This window comes from Anguilla rostrata, chromosome 5, assembly GCF_018555375.3.
Source record: "Anguilla rostrata isolate EN2019 chromosome 5, ASM1855537v3, whole genome shotgun sequence".
In the NCBI taxonomy this organism is placed as follows: Eukaryota; Metazoa; Chordata; class Actinopteri; order Anguilliformes; family Anguillidae; genus Anguilla; species Anguilla rostrata.
In genome coordinates this window covers 3,509,301-3,532,382 of record NC_057937.1, presented here as the reverse complement: position 1 = coordinate 3,532,382, position 23,082 = coordinate 3,509,301, and the positions used below count along the sequence as shown (strand labels likewise).

Below are 23,082 nucleotides of genomic sequence, written 5' to 3'. Positions count from 1 at the left end.
AGAGCCTGGGCTAATGGACGCCTGGGGGCTGGGTGCTGGGGCCTGATATGTGAGCTCAGTGATACATTATCAGGGATTAGGTAAACGGTCCTGCTGTAGCAGTACTTTGAAGTGCATTTTCATAAACTCCGGCACAAAGGGGTAGAGAGAGATGTCGCCGAGTGTGTGTGTGTGTGTGCATGCGTGAGTGTGTGCGTGCGTGCATGTGTGTGTGCCTGCGAGCGTGTGCGTGCGTGCATGCGTGTGTGTGTGTGCGTACGCGTGTGAATGCGTGCATGTGTGTGTGTGTGCCTGCGAGCGCGTGCGTGCGTGCATGTGTGTGTGCCTGCGAGCGTATGCGTGTGTATGTGTGTGTGCGCGTGCGTGCATGCATGCGTGTGTGTGTGTGCCTGTATGTGGGTGTGAGTGCGTTTGTGTGCGTGTATGCCTGAGTTCATGTACAACATTTCACAAGGCTTGCAGTGTTGACTCGATGTGATTTGCTTTATGAAGTCAAACACTGCAGCGAGGACTGTTGAAATGACGAACGACAGCTCATGTTGACAATGCAACAAGTCGCTACCAGAGGAGCTCGACCAACAATCACCTCTGCTCTGTCTCTAGGCTTCTTCCCCAGTGGCTTTCAGAGCTGTGAGGCTTTCCTTCGTCATAAGATGACCCTCATATCACCTTCCGTGCTGAAGAAATACGGCATCCCCTTCGACAAGGTATGTCACATTGGCCGTTTTCTCCATAGCTGTGAATAACAGAATTAAACAGCCGTTAGATTTTCACCGTTGCATTCAAGTACATTATGTATTCAGGTGGTTGTGTTATGTTGTGTTGGGTACTGTTGTTTTGTGTTGTGTTGTGCTGGTGCGCTGAAAGATAAGACCTCTGACTTTGTCATTCAGAGACGGGCACAGGCTGTCCTGGCCCGTAGCGCCAGCTGATTCATCTTGGGGGGGAGAGCTGGCTTCGTAGCTGTGCCATATCTGTGTGGAAACAGCGAAGCGTGGCGGGGGAGAGAGAGGCTTGCCGGAGGAGCGCGGTGCTGTCGTCCCTTGGCAGCCATCTTTGGTTGTGTGTCTTGAGGACGGGCCGGGCGCAGATGCCTTGGCGGGGGCGGGCGCGCATTGTGTGGAGAAGCGGCACGGTGCCCCGCGGCCGGCGCCGTTGTTTCCGTGGCGCCCGGCCCGCCTTGGCGCCCCGGCGTCCTGGAAGGTGCGGTTTTCCGAGCGGTTCGCACGGCGACAGAGCCGCCGGGCGCACCTGCCGCACGCAGCTGCCTGTCTGTCGCCTGACGGCGTCGTGGAAACCCGCGCGCGGTTAAACACCCCCCCCACCCCGCCCCGCGCGATCAGACAGGGCGATTCACACGCCGTTGGTCAAAGTCAGAATCGCGCGAGCTCAGGTCTGGAATGAGCCAGTTCTGCCGGCGGGCATCTCCAGCCAGCGGCGGTAGGTTGTGGGTTCGCTCAGTGTGACCGCACAGACTGGAACTATCAGCAGGCAAACGCTCTTTTTATTTTTTTTAGGTTTTGTGCATCATGAACCGTAATCTATGGACTGTAAGGTTATATTACATCGCTCGTTATGATTATTCTTAGCAGTGAATAATAACAGAAAAAGCAGCATCTCTCACTCACTCAGGGATGCTGCGCAATTTGTCCAGCATGTTTATCCATGGCATGAGAAACGTTTAAGGGGGAATACCCACCCAAGGAGTGAGGCCCCCCATACTGCTGGTCCCCCCCCCCCCACCCCAGACTCCCTTGCTGCTTCTAGCGGCCTGGGGGATTTCGACACCGGCCCCCCATCAGCACAGCGGTCACACAGCTGTGGGTAAGGGGGGTTGGGGGGGGGGACACGGGACCGCAGGACACGGGACCGCAGAATCGCCTCTGGGACAGGGCAGGGGGGCCGCTGAACCCTGTGTGTTAATCGGCACAGAGCCGGAGAGGGACACCCCCCACACCCCCCAACCCCAACCCAGCTCGGGCCCTGTGCCAAAACCGCTCGCCCCCCCCCCCCCCATTTTACGCGCCCACAGTCACGCTCTCTGCAGGACGGCCGGAGCGCGGCTCAAATGGAAAAGGTCCCGAGGCTGTCCTCTGGACCGACTCTCACTGATCTGCTGCACTGTCCTCATCCATCATCTAATGCACAGCGAACGGGAGCCTGGAATTAATCACACGTTTTTCAGGGGGGAAAACGAAAGTCAATGGCTTAGGTTATTTAGAATGAACCCTGGGGGAACTGTGTCATTTAGACGTGTGCGGCTCGCACTGTCTTACAAGCGCTGTATTTAAACACTTAGCCTGGTTTATGTTTTCTTTGAGTAACTGCAGGTACCTAATAGATTTCCCCATTTAAACAATGTGAATTCTGAAATGTGAAGCATTCGTACATGGCAGAGGGACAACTGTAACTGATCTTGCTGAAAATGTCAATCTGTGGTTAGTTCTGTACTCTGTGACCAATGTATTTTTCAGTCCGCATTCCTGACAAATCTTGCGCTGCATTACTGATACCTTAAAAGGAAATTGAGTTGCGTCTGCTTAATGCTTATCTTTTTTTTCCCCCTGAAGAACCTCCAGAATATTCTCCTCAACTGAGAGATAATTAAAATATCTGTATCAGATGGAAAAGGTGTTTGCATACAGCAGAAGTTTCTCTGCTGTTTGATTGCATAAAATGGCAGACTCTGGTCGAGGATTCGCACCAGCGCTCCATAAACTATTTTATTCCTGGATTTGCGATGATGGGAGAAGAGTGATAAATGAAGGATTTAAATGATGAGTGTTGAGCTCAGCTTGTAAAATATGAGCAGTTTACTGTAGTCTGACTCCTGAAATTCAGCCAAGTGCTTGTTTTCCATCCCTGCTGGTGTCAAACAACACTGTTGGTGTCCTGGCCATGCAACACAAACGTTGGAGATCTAATATTTTGGAAAATCTTGATTAATCTTTTTTTTTTATGACAATAAGGGTCTGTTCTGATAATATTTTGAGCCTTTTACTCCGCATGCCAAGATGGCAAGGTGGAGCACTGACCGATTTAAAAAAAAAAAAGAAAAAAGAAACCATTACTGGAAATGTGAAATATATAGAGGTGGAATAATGTCAGTAACTACACCTTGCGTCATCTGGAGCGGGTTTTGGCACATTGGAGTGAGGAGATTAAAGCTGAATGGGATTGTTGGCCGGCTCGTCGTTGTAGATGTGGCAGAGCACAGCTCTGTGTTGTAGATGTGGCAGAGCACAGCTCTGTGTTGTGGATGTGGCAGAGCACAGCTCTGTGTTGTAGATGTGGCAGAGCACAGCTCTGTGTTGTGGATGTGGCAGAGCACAGCTCTGTGTTGTAGATGTGGCAGAGCACAACTCTGTGTTGTAGATGTGGCAGAGCACAGCTCTGTGTTGTGGATGTGGCAGAGCACAGCTCTGTGTTGCTGGTGATGTGGGGACCATTTGCTCAGCTCTTGCTATAATGGCTTGTCCTGCGCAGTTTGAGCGAAGGAGGCAGGGGGGTCATATTATTTTGCATTTGTATTTCTGTTTATTTCTTCATAAATTCCCCGTCGTTATTCATATATCTAATTTGACCGTGAAATGAAATGCCCTGGAACATTGGCTTTTAGAAATCAGTATTGCTTGTTATTAGAAATGGCAGTGTTGTATGAATATGCATAAATACCAAATTCAGTTATTTCAGGAAGATTTATACCCTTAATGTTTTTTGTTTTAAATTGCATATTACCTAAGCATTTTGGTGTATCTGACTCTGGTCCAGAGTTCCTTTTCAGAATTCTGTTACTCTTGGAATAGCATGCAGTCTGTTTAGAAGGGGAAAAATAGCTCAACACCCACTCCCAAAACAAACAATGACTAATCATCGGTTTTGAAGCAGTAGATTATCGTTGGTATATGCGTGTGGAAGAACTGAAAGTCCAGAATTCTTTTTCTGTTTTCCCATTGACACACAACCTACACGTCGCCCTCACCGTATGTTACTGTATTTACACCGGGTGCATTTCTCCTGGGATTCAAACGATCCACCCGAGGGAAAGCCCACTGTTTACATTAAAGCCTTTTCTGTGTTCTGCATTAAACATCAAATGCAGAATTACGCCATTCTGAGTGGGTTCTGGGTAATTATGGCTCGTGTTCACTTTGCCGGTGTTTTATAGTCCGTGCAGGGCCTCTGCAAAGTGCCTTTAATCTCCCTGTGGTATCCAGTGAAGCGTTCAAACTGCATATTGTTCATCCGTCGTTTTGTTTTCAGTCGTTGCACGCGAGCACGCAAGAATATCTCGCCCGTCGAGCAGGGAGAAAAAAATCAAAACAAACGTGCGACTCCAGTCCACTGAAACAAAAAACTCTGAGAGGGAAGACTCGCTGAAATGTGAAAGCCTGAGAACTGTTCCCTTCCCTGAACTGTTGATTCGTATCGTTGCGTAGTAACGGAAAATGATCTTGTTATGAAATGTGAAATCTTGAGCTTATCTTGATTTTCGTTGTTGCGTAGGACAGCAGAGAGAGGTCGCACGTGATTGGTGGGCAGTTACTAATTTAATAAAGGAGCAGAGAGGGACTAATCTATTACCACATTTTAAAACGAAGAGAAAAGAGTCTTGCTCACTTCGCCCCTGAACGTATTGTCTTGTTGCTCATCCTTTTGGAAGATGATCATTTCCAGTTTACTGACCATCTATTTACACAGCGCTAGCTTCACGAGTCAATTCAGGCTGGGCCCTTAGGGTAAAGACACACATCCTCCAACGAGATTGCCTGACATCGCCCTCGCCTCCCACGGTCGGCCTCTTGTGGGCATGTTCCATTTTTAAAATAGTGTTCATAAGATCGTATATTTTAGAAATCCTCACAGAAATAATTAAGGAGTCCTGCTTAACAGAACTATGTGAACTGGGGAAATGGTTTTAAATGTACATAAATTTGAAATTGGAGACGAAGTTCACACGACTGATCTTTGATCTGATTGGGTATCGCTCCATGTTCCCCATCCTTCCGATCGCTGCACCGCCTTGACTTCACCAACTATCCCAGAATGCCTTGCGGACACGAAAAATTGAAATCAATGGAGGCAATTACAAAGTCACTTCTTGTGGAGGACCAGAGTGCTGCTGCTTTTCTTTTCCTCCTGAGTGTTAATTGATTGATTAATGCCACTAATTGGCCTGAGCTTTAGCTCACCTGGTGTCCCAGGTTTAGACCAGACCTGATTGGAGGGGAGGAATGGGAACCAGCAGCAGTACAGACTGAGTGTCCCGTCTCAAAGGGCCAAGTGCGGGTTCCAGCTGGCAGTCTTCAGTCTTGTTTCCTTCACCAAAAATCAGGCTATTTTCCGAATTTTAATCTTAACGTTTGTGCTTGGCAAAACAAACAAAAAAAGAAAAAAAACATTTTTACATTTTAGAAAAACAGACCCTAAATTTCAAAACAGAGGAAACGTTTTTTATTTTTTTCTCTCTGAGGGCAGAACGTCCTGTTCCGTGAAAGTGTCTTGGAACAGGGAGGAGATGATTGGGTCGGTGATGATTGGAAGGAGTCCTCTCAGGAGGGCCACGCTGGCGGTGTGGTAAGAGAGGTCCGCTCTGGTGCCGGAAGCCTGTGGGTCCGGTCCCCGCCTGACTCATTCCAAGTGCCGAAAAACACTCCCCCGATGCCTCTCCACTTGGCAGTGTTGGATGTGTGTGTGTGTGGGTGGTGGTGGGGGATTGTGGGTAATGGCTTTGTGATGGACTTCTGATCCACAGCGCGGGAATCGAGATAAACTCAACCGGCCGCCAATGCTTGAGAACTGATTTATTTCCTTTCAGACCCTGGAATAGAAATCCGACGAATTTTAGCCGTTTTCACCCAGATAGGCGTTTTAATACAGAAATCCACTGTATTTCTGATGTCGAAGTGAACTGTGTTTGAATTGCCATAATCAGCTCTGAGCGTGGACCGCAATCTGTCTGAACATGGGCAACCAACAAAAGAAGCCACAGATTTGTCTTTCCATGCTATATTTACCTGATAAAAAAGAATTGGGCAGTTTTGACTGCTTAAATACAACTGATTATCAACTATTTTATGCACGTGTTTAGGAAATAAGCATAAACATGGTGCTGTATTGATTTATTTATCATCTGTAGTTGTAGATTAAAGTATTTATAGAATATAAGTACGGATTTACTTATTCCCTGATTCACAGTGCCTGGGCATGGCCCCTGTATCGCTTCCTCCACTTTGACATTTGACCCTTGACCTTACACCACAGATCACTCAGGAGGCGGGGGAGTTCATGATCACCTTTCCCTACGGCTACCACGCCGGCTTCAACCACGGCTTCAACTGCGCCGAGTCCACCAACTTCGCCAGCCTGAGGTGGATCAACTATGGCAAGGTGGCCACTCAGGTAAGAGGAGAATACAGCACTGTCAGGCTTTACTGATTTACACACACTCAAGCTTTACTGATTTACACACACTCAAGCTTTACTAATAAACAGTCAGCCTTTACTGATACACAGTCAATATCATGCTTTACTGATACACACAGTCAGTCTTTACCCATTTATACATGTCATCTCGAACTATTGCAAGTCCTTATTGATACATACAGTTTCAGGCTTCTCAATTGGTGCATGTAATATCACACTATTGCTAGTCTTTACTGACACATACTGTGTCTGGCTTTTCAGTGTATCAGTGGATACATGTAACATCCTCCCATTGCCAGCCTTTTAATGGTACATACGGTGTCACGCTGTTGCCTGTTTTTCACAGAGTACGTGTCACGCCATTTTCAGGAAGTCTCATGAATTCCGGTTGTACGTTTTTGTGAAAGCCTGTTGCTGTCCTTTGGGCCGACCACACTAGCGTCCAACGCCAGCTCCTCATTCTTGCCCATGCTAAACCAGGCCCTGTCACGGGAGGAACGGGCTCAGCAGTCTGGAACTGAGCTTTAGCCCGAGGGGGTGAGGGGATGGAGGCGGATCTTCCAGTCTCAGCAGTGGGGTCAGCCCCAGTGCCAGAAATATCCAGGGAGTGGAGTATTCAATCGGTTTTGCCTGGCTTTGGTTTAAACGTCCCCTCAAGGCTTCCGTCAAACCCAGCCTTAAGTGTGGCCTTTGTCTTCAGGTGATCTTGACTCATTGCCGTCTATTCAGGTGCGCCAGGTGCCATTTTAATTGAAGTCGAGATAAATACTCGAGCCAGCGTACACATCTTTCCCAGTTCTTTGTCTGAATGGCTGCGCTTCAGTCGAATGCATCTCTATCCGGCAGAAACACATTTGAGAGAAAAGAGTGGGAGGAACAAAGATTGAATGAGAGAAATGATTAAGTGGTGGAAAGCGCTAGAATGTTCTCGTACCAGGATGTTTCCCTGGTTAGCCTCTTAAAGCACGTCTCTGTTTCTGTACAGCAGGGAACGCTGGTGGTGGCTGTCGTGGAAACAGCAGGAGCAATCTGCCGCATTTTACTCTTTCCTGTTTGGTGTAGCTTTTTTTCTACTCCTAATTCCCACAGCTGCAGCTGATCACTTTCTCTTGTTCAGTTTGTTTTGTTAGAAATGCAACTGTTTTCAAGAGGAATGTCAAGAATTGAAGTCAATGCCAGTGCGAACGTCGCTCACAAGAGCGAATTAAGCAAATCCTCAGTCCCTTCCCTAGGTTCACAGGTCATTTAACCGATCATGGGTTTTTATTTCTTTCTTTCAAAATTCTAAGTCAGTGTTCTAGAACTCCACTGCTTTCAGTCACCAGCAGTGACTGTGACATCAGCATTAGAATGTTCAGCTAAGAACATTCTAATCACGCACTCGCTTATGCTTTAAATGGTTCAAACCAGACAATATTGTCGATCTCCTCCAGAGATAGCCCAGTTTGCCGTTTGTTGGGTGGATATTTTTTATGACGATAGAGGCGAACTCTGCGGCGCTGCATCAAAATGGCATTTCTGTCAGGTCTGCGGAGAGGCTTTCATCGAAGCTCGGGAAGTCCCCCGTCGTTTCTACGGCTTTACCGCACGGCACGTCGCTCGGAGGCTTCGGCGGTTTGTGTCACCGACGCGATGAGTCACGGCTCGTTAGCCAAAACCATTTTAACGGCGTACTGGATGCCGTATGACCTCATTCAGGGACTCGGGGTGCTCCTTTGGGGACACTACACCGCGGCTACGCTCTCAGAGAATGAGGAAAGGGGGGGAGGGGAGGGGGGGGGCGATCCTTTTAGAACACCTCATCTGAAGAGGATTGCAAAATTAACTACCTCTCTGTCACAGCGTTTTACTGTGTCAGCAGAAATGCCCCGCACTCTTTCCTTACAATCCAATGAACTCAAAAGAAATTTATGTCTATTCATGCCTGTATCCCTCCCCACACCCCACCCCAACAACACACTTGAAATCCACCCAAGACTTTAATTTCTTTGAGTCCATTATAGATGCGGTGCACTCTAGGGGAATAAATAATCAGTTATAGGCTGGAGTTAGTCATTTTGGTGCAGCCCCGTCCCTCTCTGGCTTCAGTTTGCGTTTGGGGACATTAAAATGAGGACAGTCCTGGAGTCCCATCTGTGACAATGTATCAGCTGACTTTCAGAGGCCAATGAGTGGGAGATACTGCTTAGAGAGACTGCCTTGAGAACTGCTGTAGGAGACTGTGAAAGACTGTGTAGAAGACCTGCTGTAGGAGACTCGTAGAGAGACCTGCTGTAGGAGACCTGCTGTAAGAGAGACTCTGTAGGGAGACCTGCTGTAAGGGAGACCTGCTGTAAGAAGACCTGCTGTAGGGAGACCTGCTGTAGGGAGAGAGACCTGCTGTAAGGGAGACCTGCTGTAATAAAGACCTGCTGTAAGAGAGACCTGCTGTAGGGGAGACCTGCTGTAAGAGAGACCTGCTGTAGGGGAGACCTGCTGTAAGAGAGACCTGCTGTAGGGAGAGAGACCTGCTGTAAGAGAGACCTGCTGTAAGGGAGACCTGCTGTAAGAGAGACCTGCTGTAGGGGAGGCCTGCTGTAGGGAGAGAGACCTGCTGTAGGGAGAGAGACCTGCTGTAGGAGAGACCTGCTGTAAGAGAGACCTGCTGTAGGGAGAGAGACCTGCTGTAGGGAGAGAGACCTGCTGTAGGAGAGACCTGCTGTAAGAGAGACCTGCTATAGGGGAGACCTGCTGTAGGGAGAGAGACCTGCTGTAAGGGAGACCTGCTGTAAGGGAGAGGGACCTGCTGTAGAGGTTCTGCTGGTTAATGTTTGAGCGCAGACTCCGGGCAGCAGGCTGTAGTGCAGCGGGCTGTAGTGCAGGAGGCTGTAGTGCAGGAGGCTGTAGTGCAGCAGGCTGTAGTGCAGGAGGCTGTAGTGCAGCAGGCTGTAGTGCAGCGGGCTGTAGTGCAGGAGGCTGTAGTGCAGGAGGCTGTAGTGCAGCAGGCTGTAGTGCAGGAGGCTGTAGTGCAGCAGGCTGTAGTGCAGCAGGCTGTAGTGCAGGAGGCTGTAGTGCAGGAGGCTGTAGTGCAGCAGGCTGTAGTGCAGGAGGCTGTAGTGCAGGAGGCTGTAGTGCAGGAGGCTGTAGTGCAGGAGGCTGTAGTGCAGGAGGCTGTAGTGCAGCAGGCTGTAGTGCAGGAGGCTGTAGTGCAGCAGGCTGTAGTGCAGCAGGCTGTAGTGCAGGAGGCCGTGCGGTGGATGGTCCTGATTCATTACGTCTCTTGTGGTCCTTTTCCCCGCACGCTGCCCCACACTAAATCTCACTACCTAGATTGATGAGGCAAATCCACTGAAACAATATGATTTCCTAGCAACGTTGTTATGATTTCATAGCAACGCCGCTATGATTTCCTGCCCAGGGCCCCCCGAGGAGCCAGCAAGCGGCCGAACAAAACGAAAGAATAAATCTTTTCTTTCTTTTTTTTTTTTTAAAGTCAAACTTTCTCATTTGCAGCGGCGAAATGCTGTTCTGCACATCATAGAGAGCGAGCGAGCAAGAGAGAGAAAGAGAAGGAGCAAGAGAGAAAGGGAGAGAGTGAGAGAGAGCGAGCGAGTGAGAGAGAGAAAGAGCAAGAGAGAAAGGGAGAGAGTGAGAGAGAGCGAGTGAGAGAGAGAGAAAGAGCAAGAGAGAAAGGAGAGAGTGAGAGAGAGCGAGCGAGAGAGAGCAAGAGAGAAAGGAAGAGAGTTTGAGAGCGAGTGAGCAAGAGCAAGAGAGAAAGGAAAAGAGTGAGAGAGAGCGTGCGTGCAAGTGAGAGAGTGAGAGAGCGTGAGAGAGAGAGAGAAAAGAAAAAGAGTGAGAGAGAGAGAGCGAGCAAGCGGGAGAGAGAGAGAGAGAGAAAAGGAAAAGAGTGAGAGAGAGAGAGAGAGCGTGCGTGCGCACGAGAGAGCGAGCAAGCGGGGGAGAGAGAGAGAGAGAGAGAGAAAAGGAAAAGAGTGAGGGAGAGAGAGAGAGAAAAGGAAAAGCGAGGTAGAGCAACAGTGAGAGATTTGTTGTGAGATTTGTGTTTTGTACTGGACTGATTCTCTGAGATTTGACCGGGTCGTCACCCTTTGTCTCTGAGTGTGGGGCCCCCGGAAACGCCTCCAGGGGTGATCCGCGGCCTGAGCGGCTCCTTACGGCTCTAACCATAACCCCGATATCGGCACGACGGTGTTATGAGGGAAGGAATCAGTCCTCCGGGCAGCCAGTCTTCTCCTGGGTCCTGAAGAAATAAATAATAAACTGTAATTATAGAGCACTTTTCATAAAAGGAATCCAACAGCTTAGAGTGCTTCATAGGAGACTAAAGGCCAATACATCAAGCGATAAAATAAGGAAGTAAAATGCATTTAAAAGCCAATTAAGTGAATAAAAAAAAATGTTTCTCCAAAAAAAAAAAAAAATAAAAAAAAATGCAATGGCTTTTTTTTTTTTTTTTTTGCAATGGCTTTTGTCAAATAATTCACAGCCCAATATCCATGTGACATTTCATTCGATAAACTCAAAGAATAATGAGGAGAAAACGGAAGAGTATCACCAGTATGAGACAGTAATGTTTGGAGGGGGAAGACAGATTATATTTGCGCTGACCAGCTGATTTATGGCGAAGAGATTTATGCTTAAGCATTAACCATTATACTTTGTTCCAATGGTTCCCTTTTTGGTGTCTGTTTTTGTCTCCACTCTGGCCGAGTAATCGAGCACAACGACGTTCCAGACGATGTTAATTTTGGGACAGATGTATGTCGCCCCGCCCCTCTGATTTGTCATAAGGCAATTGAAAAAAACGGTATTGTTAAATAAAAATAAATAGCCTGAATTTAAACGGTGCCTTTGCTTGCATTTATCAAAATGATGATGGCTACCAAGTAGTACATAACCCCTATAAAGTAATGAGAGTCACACGGGGATGTTGGACTGAAATATCTCTGTAAAAGCCTGCGGTAAGGGATGGGAAGGGGTGGGGGGGGGAGGACCCGCACGGAACTAAAATAAGCGACAAAATGAGCCGCTTTCATATGTGGAGCAGAAAATTCATTTCTTCACTTTACACCGCCGAGAAAATCTTTCATCACAACGTCTTCAACTTCAGGCCGAGGCGCGGTGCCAGTCGGTGCTCACGCCGACAGGACTTCGCAGAAGGGCCCGTTCATCCTGAGCTCACGTCCGTTACGGATGGAGGACCGACACTGAAAGAGCAAATTCCTGATTCCGTCGCCGTTGATTCCTGGAATCGATTCTAATAATAAGCGTAACTGGAGTCGAGTTCAGCTGGTGATTCTAAACAAGGTCACGTGAGTCGTGCAGTAAGAAAGGACAGGGCTCTCAAAGCAAAAAAAGGAGTCCACGCCAATTTTCAGGACAAAAGCAGTGCAAATGGCAGTTTTCCTGTTCCTGTGCTTCAGACACGAAGCTGGAGAAGGTATTTATTTCATGAATTTATTTATTTTTTGCAGTCGATGGGAACAGCCAAAAAATAAATAAAATAAATATTTTGACAGATGGAAGAAAGGGGGCGTGTTGAGTGACATCACGTTGCACCCTGTGGGTGTTAAAATGGCGTGCGCTCACATCACGACTCTCCGTTCGCGCTAACGTGCGCTACAGTAGCCAGCCCACTTCTGAACGAGAGTCAGCCGGCCTTGGCTATCTGCTTCTTATGGATTAGGCCACACCCCCTACCCCAACTGCTCACTGAAGCCATCGCCCTGAATGACGCAATTGGCAGAAAAATCTATATATATTTAGCTTTAGCTCATTTTGCATTTGTGGCAAAACATCATAAATTGTATATCTAAGAAAGTAAGAAGATCAATGTTTTTTTTTTTGTTCTTTTTTCTTTTTACCGTATTCACATTATGCGGGCTATCGTGATTCCGGACACGGAAATGAGCTTGTGAAGAGACTGCCATTAGCCTGTCATTTCTTTATTTTTTATTTTTAGACAAGGGGCCATTTTCTCTTTATTGCAAGTTCAGGTAGCACGAAATTGGCATTTCGAAGGCGGCGGCGGCGACGGCGGGCCGGTGTTTTCGCGGCCGCCCCCGACGCAAGCGGGGCGCTTCCTGAGCGCCGTATCGGCGGGGGATGAGATGGGCGAAGACGCCCTCTAACCGGGGGGGGGGGGATTCGGCCCAGAGCGCCCTCTCCCGCTCCTGCTGCTGGCCGTGAGTCAGCCCCAGCGAGGCGGAAAATAAGCGACGGGATAGGCCAGACGATGCCGCGGTGGCTCCTTCGCATGTCGATGGCGGCGGGGGGGGAGGAGGGGGGGTTACGTGCTAATTGCCGAACATCAGATGCCCCCCCGGCCCCGCGTCCGCTCTCTCTCCGTCTCTCTCTCGCCCGCCCACCCGCCTGGTCACAGCGATCGCCCTCCACAGAGAGGGGCTGTCAAAACCACAATCGGCGAATTTTCTACTCCGCTGTGCTCTCCGCCGATTCCGCCCCTGCCGTGTGCTTAAATTACTCTCTCCGCTGACCCCACCACCACCACCCCCCCCCCCTCCGCGCCCGCCCGCCCGCCCACCCTCTCTTTCCACAGCCGAACTACAGGAATTCACTGCTGGTAATTGGCCACCTCCGGTCAAGTGGAGTCTTTAGGGTTGCAATTATGAGACCTGCGCTTCGTGAGCTGCGGAGTTGGGTCAAAAGAAACTTCCGTTAAGTGAGGTACCGATACGACCCCCTCCTGCTCCCCCCCCCTCCAGCACATCCCCCCCCCCTCCACCCCTCCACCCCTCCACCCCCCCCCCCCCCCCGCTCCCTGTGATGCAGTGCTGTTTCCCCTCGCGCGAGATGATAGATTCGTTTGCTGCTGCGTTCATTTGCCGTGTATCAGAAGGGCGACGGGACGGAAAATGAAACTTTACCTCAGATTTGTTTGGGGACGTTTGTGAAGGTGTTTTCCTCTCGGTGGCTGCGCTGTGGGCGCCGTGCCGGGTTCAGTATCGATGCAACAAGCGCTCGTTCACGAGCGGGTGGCGCGGGTTTGAGTAAACGAAGAGTAATGCCGACACGTGAGTTCTGCAAGCTGTGCAGGACCTAAGCTAACCCTAGGCCTTTCCCTCACAGCAATATCATCAGGCAATAATAATAATAATAATAACTATAACAATAATGATCATAATCTTTTTTATATTCAGACAACCAAAAAATGTACAATTTCTTTGTAAGTTTAGGCTAATCCAATGGTGAATGCTGAAGATATTTTCAGCTCTGATCAGCATAAGGTCAGATCTGATCACATGTTTGCTTTCTGTATTTTAATCTTCCTACAATGAAAGGTTCACACTGCAAGTACAGACACAGTTAGAAACCACATGCACATTTGACCGGTTCCATTCCAAAATCGGTCTTTATCATATTTTAAACATATTTAATCATATTATTTATATTTTTGCATGAAAGTTGTCGAAAGATGTAGCGTTGCAAACTTAGCTCTGTTTTTTAACACCCAAATGCTTTTGTGTTTTCATAGAAAAAGCTCTTAGTATGTATTTTTTTTAGGAATAAGATATTCTGGAGTACTTAGAAACGTTGGAATTTTTCGTTAAACAAATGCATTTAACTTGTAATCAATCTGTATATTAATGAAAAGAAAATGCTTTGTATATATATATATATATTCAGTATTGATATTTTTCTATTATGTTACACAAAGCGTGCAGCCGGTTCTGCCTGTGCGTTAAATCCACTTAATGGAAAAGAAAGGCTGGCTATCCATCCTCCTGGTCCTGGGCGTTCAGTGAATTTCACTGTTTCACTAAGTGACCCTATGATTAAACAGTGACACTAATGGATTGAGCCCAGCTTGTGCGGTAATTGGTTTCTGTTAAAATGCACATCTTCTGAGATGGGTTTTAACAATCCGCCTAATTAAACTGCCGAAGGAGGGGGAGAAGTGAGAGAAGGTGGCAAGCGCTCTCTCTCTCTCTCTCTCTCTCTCTCTCTCTCTCTCTCTCTCTCTCTCTCTCTCTCTCTCTCTCTCTCTCTCTCCTCTCTCTCTCTCTCTCTCTCCTCTCTCTCTCTCTCTCTCTCTCTCTCTCTCTCTCTCTCTCTCACGCTCTCTCTCTCTCTCTCTCTCTCTCTCTCTCTCTCTCTCTCACGCTCTCTCTCTCTCTCTCTCGCTCCTCCTCTCTCTCTCTCTCTCACGCTCTCTCTCTCTCTCTTTCTCTCTCTCTCTGTGCTATTTTATCATTCATTTACAGAGTTTTTTTTAAATGTAAATATTTCAGGGTTTTGCGTGTGTGCGCATGCCTGTCTGTGCGTGTGTGTGTGTGTGTGTGTATGTGGACATGCCTGTGAGTGTGTGTGTTTGTGTGTGTGTGTGTGTGTATGTGGACATGCCTGTGAGTGTGTGTGTTTGTGTTTGTGTTTGTGTTTGTGTGTGTGTGTGTGTGTGTGTGTGTGTGTGTGTGTGTGTGTGTGTGTGTGTATGTGGACATGCCTGTGAGTGTGTGTGTTTGTGTTTGTGTGTGTGTGTATGTGTGTGTGTGTATGTGTTTCTTTCCCCCTACATATTAACGGTCCAGACTGCACTCTTTGGTTTTTTGAGCTCCTTCTCTCGTGGAATGTGAATGCTGTAAGGCAATGGCGGTTCCACACATCGACCGTACAGCGGTCTGTGTGTGCCATGAACTATTTCTGCATCCGAATTTAAGTTACGGTTTGTTTTGGCAGACCTTTCTGGAAGGTGATTTTCGGGGATGTCCTGGGCCTAAAGCGGCAGGTTCAGCGCCGTTCCAAGTCCAGATCCACATTCTTTTTCCATTTCGTTGTTTTGTCAGCAGAGTCGACCGTTAAATAGTTTTCGCGACTTCGCTTTCGAACTGACGGAGAGGTTCAGCGGGACGCGCTGTGGTCACGTGGCGTTTCGTTCGTTCGCTCGGTCGTTTGTCCGAGGACTGCGTCGGCGTCCCGTGCCTCACGAGTCTTCTCGGGCCGATATTCGGCTTTTATGAGTTTGGGAGAGGGATGGGGCGGGGGGGGGGGGGCTGCTCTCGGGGAGATTTTGGAAGGGGGGGGGGGGGGGGGCACGTCACTCGGCCAGCCCCTTGCCGCTCTCTACCTGGCAGGTGTCAGGAAACGCGCTGAATGATGGAGCTCTCTCTCTTCAGGTCGAAACCCTGCCGAGCGCCCCTCTCCTTAAATTCAGTGCTGCTGCTGCCGCTGCTCTCCGCGCTCAGCAAGACGAATGGCCCCCTTCTGACGTCCTTTCAAAAAAATAAAACTAAAAAAAACAGACTGGTCTGGGCCGGGGTGGTTGGTGTGGCAGAAAACTTTTTGTTTTGTTTTCTCCTTTGCACTGGTGTAGCATCTGTGCACCAGCCCTCCCACCAAATAACATGTCAATAAAATGCCTGGGAATTGAACATTTGTACAACATGCAATGTTTATACACCGCCCACTGCGAACCAGACTTGGACATATGACATGATTTACAGTATTTCTGATTTTCTTTAACGTTCGAAATACAGGCTAATAAAGCGACGATCAATATGGGCCGACAAGCTACAGATGTTCTGCAGCTGCTCACATCGTAGCGTCCAATTACATCAGACGTCTTGCACCTGTGTTCACGGGGCGGTGGGGGGGGGGGGATGGGGGCGTTTATGTCCACGTTTTTTTTTTTTGACAACGTCTGATTTAGCTGGCAGCCCGTTGCAGCACCACTTGTAGTTTGCCCAGCAGAAGGCCAACAGCGAGCAAAATATCTGGAGAAGCAGTTTTAGTCGTAAGCCGTCATATTTACTGTTTTTTCTTCTGTGTTCTTCATCTAACAATAGGCAGCGTACATTTGTCTGTTGATGGCATACAGGACGTGTGCAAGGTGATTACATGTGGATGTGGATGGGTTCCTGTTGAGCTCATCACAAAATGGAGGCCATTTTGCCTGAGATTTGTCTCTGGTTTACCTCCTGTGTTTCATGACCTTTGCACTTTGTCCACTGGATATACTTGCTGTCATTCTTTGTGTTTAAGACCATCGGTGGCTTCTGGTGAGGCAACTGTAAGATGTTCTGGTTTTCATCATATTGGGTAAATATGCTGGTTTATATTTCCATACTCGTGCAGATATAGTCTCCTCAGAAATAGCTGACATAGAGAGAGACCCTGGGACTGGATATGAAATCCAGGTGAAACCATGAATACATTTAAACCCAGACAGTATCTTAATTGGACAGTATTTATCGAGAGTCACTCAAATAGTTTTTTTTTGAGGGGGGGGGGGGTGGCATGTAGGAATATAAAACGGGTAACCTGCAAAAAGGAGATAATGTTAGCCACTCTCCCCGCCACCATCTCTGACAAAAAAAAAGAATGCAAATGTGTTTTATCTTCGGGACGGGGTTCGATCTCCGAGCTCATCTCAGCCCCATTTCGCGGTTCTCCCCTTCGCGCTCGCCTGTGCGCCTCCATTGAGGAATCGCAGCGGGAGGCCGCCCTGCGAAAACTCCATTTTCTGCATTCCCTTAACTGCCGATTGGCCGTCAGACTGCCATTTACTTTCTGCGTGAGAAGGTTTTTTTTATTTTTTATTATTATTACCCAGAATGTAAGTGGCAGCCCATAACACAAGGGGGAAAAATTGATAATGTTGTGAATCTTTCCCTGTGCCTGCAGAGAGAGAGAGAGAGAGAGAGAGAGAGAGAGAGAGAGAGAGAGAGGGAGAGGGAGAGGGAGAGAAAGAATGAGGAATCAGAGGAAGTGAGTGAGATAAAGAAAGATATGGGGTAGGGAGAGAGAGGAGAGGGACAGAGAGAGGGAACAAGAGAAATAGACATGGAGAGAATGAGGGAAACAGGACAAAGAGAGGAAAAGTGGAAGGGCGAGGTGGGGAAGCGAGAGGGAGAGAGAGGGAGGCAGGGTGTTGGTCAGTGTACGGCAGTGAAGTTTGGGATACTTAACTGCTCTTTTGGTTCATTTTCTTTCCTCCTAATAGCCTAATAGTTTCATGACCTCAGACAAAACCGGCGGCTTCAAAGGTCACACTCACCACAGGCTAAGAGCAGGAGCTCTGGAGGGCAAGACCTGGCAGTCTCATGGAAGGCAATCATTTAAGGCCTTCCATTGCAACACGGTTTTTTTAATCCTCCCCCTCCTTGAAGGGCAAGGGTGTGGTTGACCCTGCCTCATTTTATCTCTCCTCAATTTAGTATAATCCTAATGGTCTGTGTGGCTCCTGTTTATTAACTTATTTATTTATTTTTATTTTTTAATATCTTTATTATTTAAATCTGTTCATCCACCGTGGAGACCCTGGAAAGATCACGGCAGTCCTTTTTTTCTGCCTGAGCATGCGGGCGTCGGCTCAGGAGAGCACCTCTCTGCTCGCGCGGGGGGGTGGGGGGTGGGTGGGGGATTGTGGGGGGGTCAGGAATGAGCCGCCATGTTGCGTGTTTGAGATCACGTCGGCCTCCCATGTGTTCCCCTGGGGGGCATGTTGAGGTTGATGAGGGGGAAAGTGGCGCAGGTTTGAGGCAGACAGACTTCAACCCCCCCCCCCCCCCAAACCGCCCCACCCCCCTCCCTCTCCCCGCCTTGGGGGGGGGGGTGTCAGATTGATAGGCGGCGCATCTGAACCCATCCCGCTCGGGTTCGGCGGGACCGGCTGCTCGGGGCGAGCTTCCAGATTGGGAATACACGCGCCAGGGCCTCGCAGGGGGGGCACTCCATCACCGCTTTGGGCTGGGGGGGGGTGGGGGGGGGGGGGGTGAGAGGGGGGGGTTGGCCAGAGCTCTCCAGCTCTCTGGCTGGACCGTTTTGGACAAGACCTGGCGTCCGCTGGAGACGCGCCCCAGGGAGGACTGCCACGTCCCTGTCGCCATTTTGAAAAGCGTTCCCATAGACTACTCACCAGTTACAGCTGCAGCAAGAGACACAACCAACTGTAACAAAAACCGATGAGCCCAACATTGACCAACAGTAGAACGATGATAATAATGATGATAAAAACTTTAGAACACCAACACAAGCAGCAGCAACACACACAACAACCAACATTACCAGCAATCTATAGCACTCAGGCAGTGGCAGGAGCCATGAGAATTACTGGCAACAGCAGGAAAAAAAAAAAACCGAATCGATGAAATGACAACTCCCACCACCACACACAAAAAAATAAATAAATAAAAACAAACTAGGCTGACCAGACATTCTTTTTCTCCTGGGCTTTTCTTCTGTTTTATACATCCAGGCGAGATTTCTAAGTTCCTGAAGTGTCTGGGTAGGTTTTTCCATATATGGTCTCATTCCATAGACCATATATGAGCAGTCAAATAGCCTGGTATCATGTTCATAATGCCATAACTGCCCCGGACTTCTTTTTTGAAATCCAATGTATGATCGCCCTTACTGAAACCAACAAAAACTTTTAATGCCATTTTAATGCCACAAAGATTGCTTGTTGCATAGATACACAAAATATGTACAGTTCACCAGGAAGGGGTTCAAATGTCACTTTAAGAAATATTTTAAAATATGATTATGCTGTAAGAATTCAGAGCTCAGATGTTTAAACTGATTACTAATTAATTAATTTTAATTAAAGTTTGATTGTGAATAACACAATTATGACACATTAAGGTTTGGGTTGTAAGGTAGGTTTCAGAAAACAAGAATTACTGCTGTTATGTTATTGTAAGCGGTTCATACCGCAGCAGTTGTTTCACGTCCGAGTTTTATTACTCTATTCTAACTGGCCCAGTAACGGGCAGGAACTACATTTCCCTGCAGGCTCAGCTCTGCCCCATTGTAAACCGCTGTTATTCCCTTTGAGCAAAGTTGTTAATCTTGACCTTGTAAACACTCAGTAAATGCAGCGTTTAAATGATAAAAACGGACTTGACACCGGTAGAGTAAGAGTAACGTACGGTCAGGGGGGTCAGGGGTGTAAAGGCTGTTCTGTTGCACTACCTTTCACCAATGCTGTTGCACTGTCAGGAAATCTCGTGTTTTCTCCTTAGCCCTTTCGCTACAGCCTTTTCACCATAGCCTGTTCACAACAGCTTGCTCACCACAGTCTGTTCACAGACTGCTGCATGGGTGTGTGTGTGTGTGTGTGTGTGTGTGTGTGTGTCTGTGTTTCAACCCCTACAGCTTCAACAGCTATACCTCCCCTTTTGATTTTTGAAAGAACTTTATCATACTGTTATCCTTACCACTCAGTGCTGACTATATTAGGTTATATTTATAACGTAATAATGTTCTCTCTCAGCTGTTATCAGACCCGGGTTTATCTCTGCAGTCTCTTTATGTGTGATTGATATGCAGTGTGCTGCTCCCTGTGTGCTCTCAACAGTAACAGGTCGCGGGTGGGTTGGGGGGCGGGGGATTTTCATCGATGATAGATGCACTGTACGGGGGAGGTTGGGGGGGGGGGGAGGGGGTAATGGTCTAAGCGCCTGGGCCCTGCACGCTAGCCTGTGTCGCTACGTTCAGACCATGCTCCTGTTAGACCTCACCATTCATCACCGCCTCATCGGGAAGTTCAGCCGTTTGGCCTCTCTGTGACGGGGGGGGGGGGCGACCAGGGAGGGGGCGCGGGGGCAGTGCAGCTCGGCAGAGCGGGGATGATTTCGGACTCTCCCCTCCCGACACGCTGCGCGGTCAGGCCCTTTTACAGCGTGGGGGGGGGGGGGTGGGGTTCGCGGGAATGAGAGTTTGGCGGGAATATGATCGTTCCCTATCAATCACCCGCTCAGCGGCGCGCGGTGGCAGGGTCGCGACCTCTCACAGCATCGCCCCCTCGTCTTCCTCGCCTTCCTCTCCCTGGCGTGGCGGGGACCTCCTGACCCCCCCCCCCCTACCCGGCATCTCATTTCGGCGATCCGGCAGGGACCCGGGGGCGGGGCATGCGTCTGACAGCCGTTTTCGGTCGGGGCGGGGCGGGGAGGTGAGGGGGGGCGCTCTGAACGATGAGCTGTCCTAAGACAACCCGAGAGCACAAAAAAGTAGGCTGCTTCACCTCTACCCCTCCTGCCTAAAAATTGGGAGGGGTCCCGTATGTGCTGTCCCGCGTCCCGTAGCCGGGGCCAGTGTGGCCGAGCCAAGCGGTGATTCAGTGAGCAGATTAGGCCGTCGGAATGTCAAATATGACTCAGTGCTCTCGATTTTTAGAGCAATTACTCATTTTCGCAGTGACACGGAGACAATAACCTTTGTTTAAAATTGATGAATGAATTCATTTTCCTCTTTTGTAGCTTCATTTACGATAAAATGCTGTCATTCGCTCCGGCGTAGCCTTTGTTTTTGGCAAGCTAGTGCTGCCTGACCTTTTACCTCACTGGAAGCGTAGCATATTGAGAAGGTAATGACGGCATGTATGGAATCTAAAGAGGATGTTTGAGGCAGGGAAATAAAGTCCAGCTGAATTATCCTTGCTGCCCTTTGACTCGATTTTACGCAGTGTAAATTTTGTTCATGGACTGGTCATGATCTCCCTAAAGAAGAAAAGGAATGGACACAAGATGAAGTACTTTTGTGGTACTCTTCTTAAGAAAATAAAATAAAGATAAAATAAATGGGCTTAAAGTCCGCTTGCTGTATGTTTCAGATTTTTTGTTTATTTATTTATTTTATTTATTTAGTTTATTTGAACAGGGACAGTGTACAAAGAACATTAACCTTATATAAAACAAGGAGAGATGTAATGTACCAGGTTATAGCAATTTTTCCCCCAACTAGATATTAAGAGCTAATTACAGACTTATTATCGACTCTATAACTGCTTTAGATGGTTATAAATGATTAGTAAGCATGTGCAAGGGCTTTGTTCACCTCTGGCATTCGTCTGATTGATTAATTCTTCATGTACAAGCATTCAAATGTACATTTTTATACATTTCTTTTATTTTTATATTATTTTGAAAGTTGTGAAAGAGTTGTTCCTAAATAGCTATCTGTTCAGTATGTGTTTTAGGCAAAACAAGCGATTAATTATTCAATTTTCTTTGTAATAATACTACATTCTCTATTTCCTTCTTGCACCTAAGATGGCATCCAACTTTCATGTTGTAAGATTATACTGTATATCGACTACTGCTGTTGGCTGCAGCCCTGATGGCTTACTGTAGCTTCTGCACAGTTCGTCCCATAAACTTCTGCGTAAACACTAATGCGAATCACGTAAGAACATATGATAATAAATACCTGAATGGAAAAGTAAACCGAGCGCTAACGTCTGTATTTGTGTGCGAGTTATTGCACCAGTTACCCCCGGTGTCGTGGCTTTCGAAAACAAAATGGGCCACTTTTGTCGCAATGTTATTTCACGTTTTAAACGGCTCCCCAGCTGAGATGCTTCGCACACCTGCAGGACCGGAGATACAGGTGCACAAATACGGAGCCAATTTCGCCGATGATGACATGATATTCTGATCCCTGTCCTCGGTGTCCCAATCCATTGTGTTTAGCTTAATTTAATCCACCGTGTTTAGCTTTCCAAACTGACTACAGGAAAAAAGAAAAAAGAAAAAAGAAAAAAAGAGCCAACATTTTCTAGAAGATCAGACCAAACTATTAGTGAAACCGTGGCTTGGTTTGCCCCGCCTTGCGATCGGATTATCCACGCCTGGCCAGTGATCTACGCCACGGCGCTGCACACGGCCCTAATGACAGCTGCTTCGCTGGACTATATTTAAAGTTTAATTGCCGGTAACAGCCCGCTATGCGCTGGCCACAGAGGAGAGCGGAGGTGTTGCGGTGGGCAGATAATTGCGGCTTTGTTTGCGCCGGGCCGGGCGCCTCCCGAGGTCGACCTGTAGGGGGCGGTATTGTTTTCCGCTGACGGCCGCGCCCGCCCTCGCTTTTAGGCTCTCCGTTCCCCCGAATTAGCGCCCCATTGGCTGTGGGACGGGCAACGGGCACCAGGGAAAGTTTGGGATTGTACCTGTGTGTTTGTGAGCTGCCCCCCTTTTAGGAAAACAACGTTGGCGTGACCTTAGTTAGGGCAGTGTGACCACCCTTTCCTCTGTCACCTCACTCCTGGGATCCGGGCTAATTCAGTTAATGGTGGTCAGCATGTTAATTATCGTTATTATTATGATTATACCGTTTTTGTAAGTTTCTGAAGTCTTGAAGTGCTTCGTTTGAACTTTTTCTTCCATTTGATGACTTTTCTTTTTTTTTTATTTCTCCTGTGGAATTGTTGGATCACCTAGGAAACTGACTGCACTTTTAACTGCGTGTATATTTTCTACTGAAACCGTGTTCTGCTAGCTTTAGGGTTCCTTTTGCCTCATCAACTGCCTCCAAAGAAAAAAAGTCGCGTTTGTTTCCTGTTCGTTTGCATTAATTTATTATTGACTTGTCAGTACAGCCAAGTCGAGCTTATGTGACAAAGCTTTATATTACAGTGTAGCACCTCCATGTGATGAGATATCATTACACGATTGATTGATTGATTGATTGATTGATTAGTGATTGATCATTTTATTCTGTTTTTCGTTTAGGTGTCCAGCACCCCCTATATACAGTACAAAGCTGCAAAAATATCAGCATTGACCAAACGCATCTTCAGTAATGGAAAATGAGCATTAGGGTTGGGTTCATATTGCATCTACCCCTGCAGATGAAGGAGGGGTGAAATGGAAGAGGCTGTCCTTGATTCCCCCCCCCCCACTTTTAGAAGTGAATTGA

General features: G+C 47.9%; 1 protein-coding gene across 7 annotated transcripts in view; it reads left to right on the top strand.

Annotated features, from left to right (window-relative positions):
- LOC135254450 (lysine-specific demethylase 4C-like) overlaps nt 1-23,082 on the top strand; it is a 108,690-nt gene that overhangs the window by 11,947 nt on the left and 73,661 nt on the right. For all 7 annotated transcript variants that reach the window (XM_064334616.1, XM_064334614.1, XM_064334612.1 and 4 more), the window contains exons 7-8: nt 604-707; nt 6,265-6,402. In XM_064334616.1, coding sequence (XP_064190686.1) covers nt 604-707; nt 6,265-6,402 — 242 coding nt within the window. The remainder of the gene's footprint in view (nt 1-603; nt 708-6,264; nt 6,403-23,082) is intronic.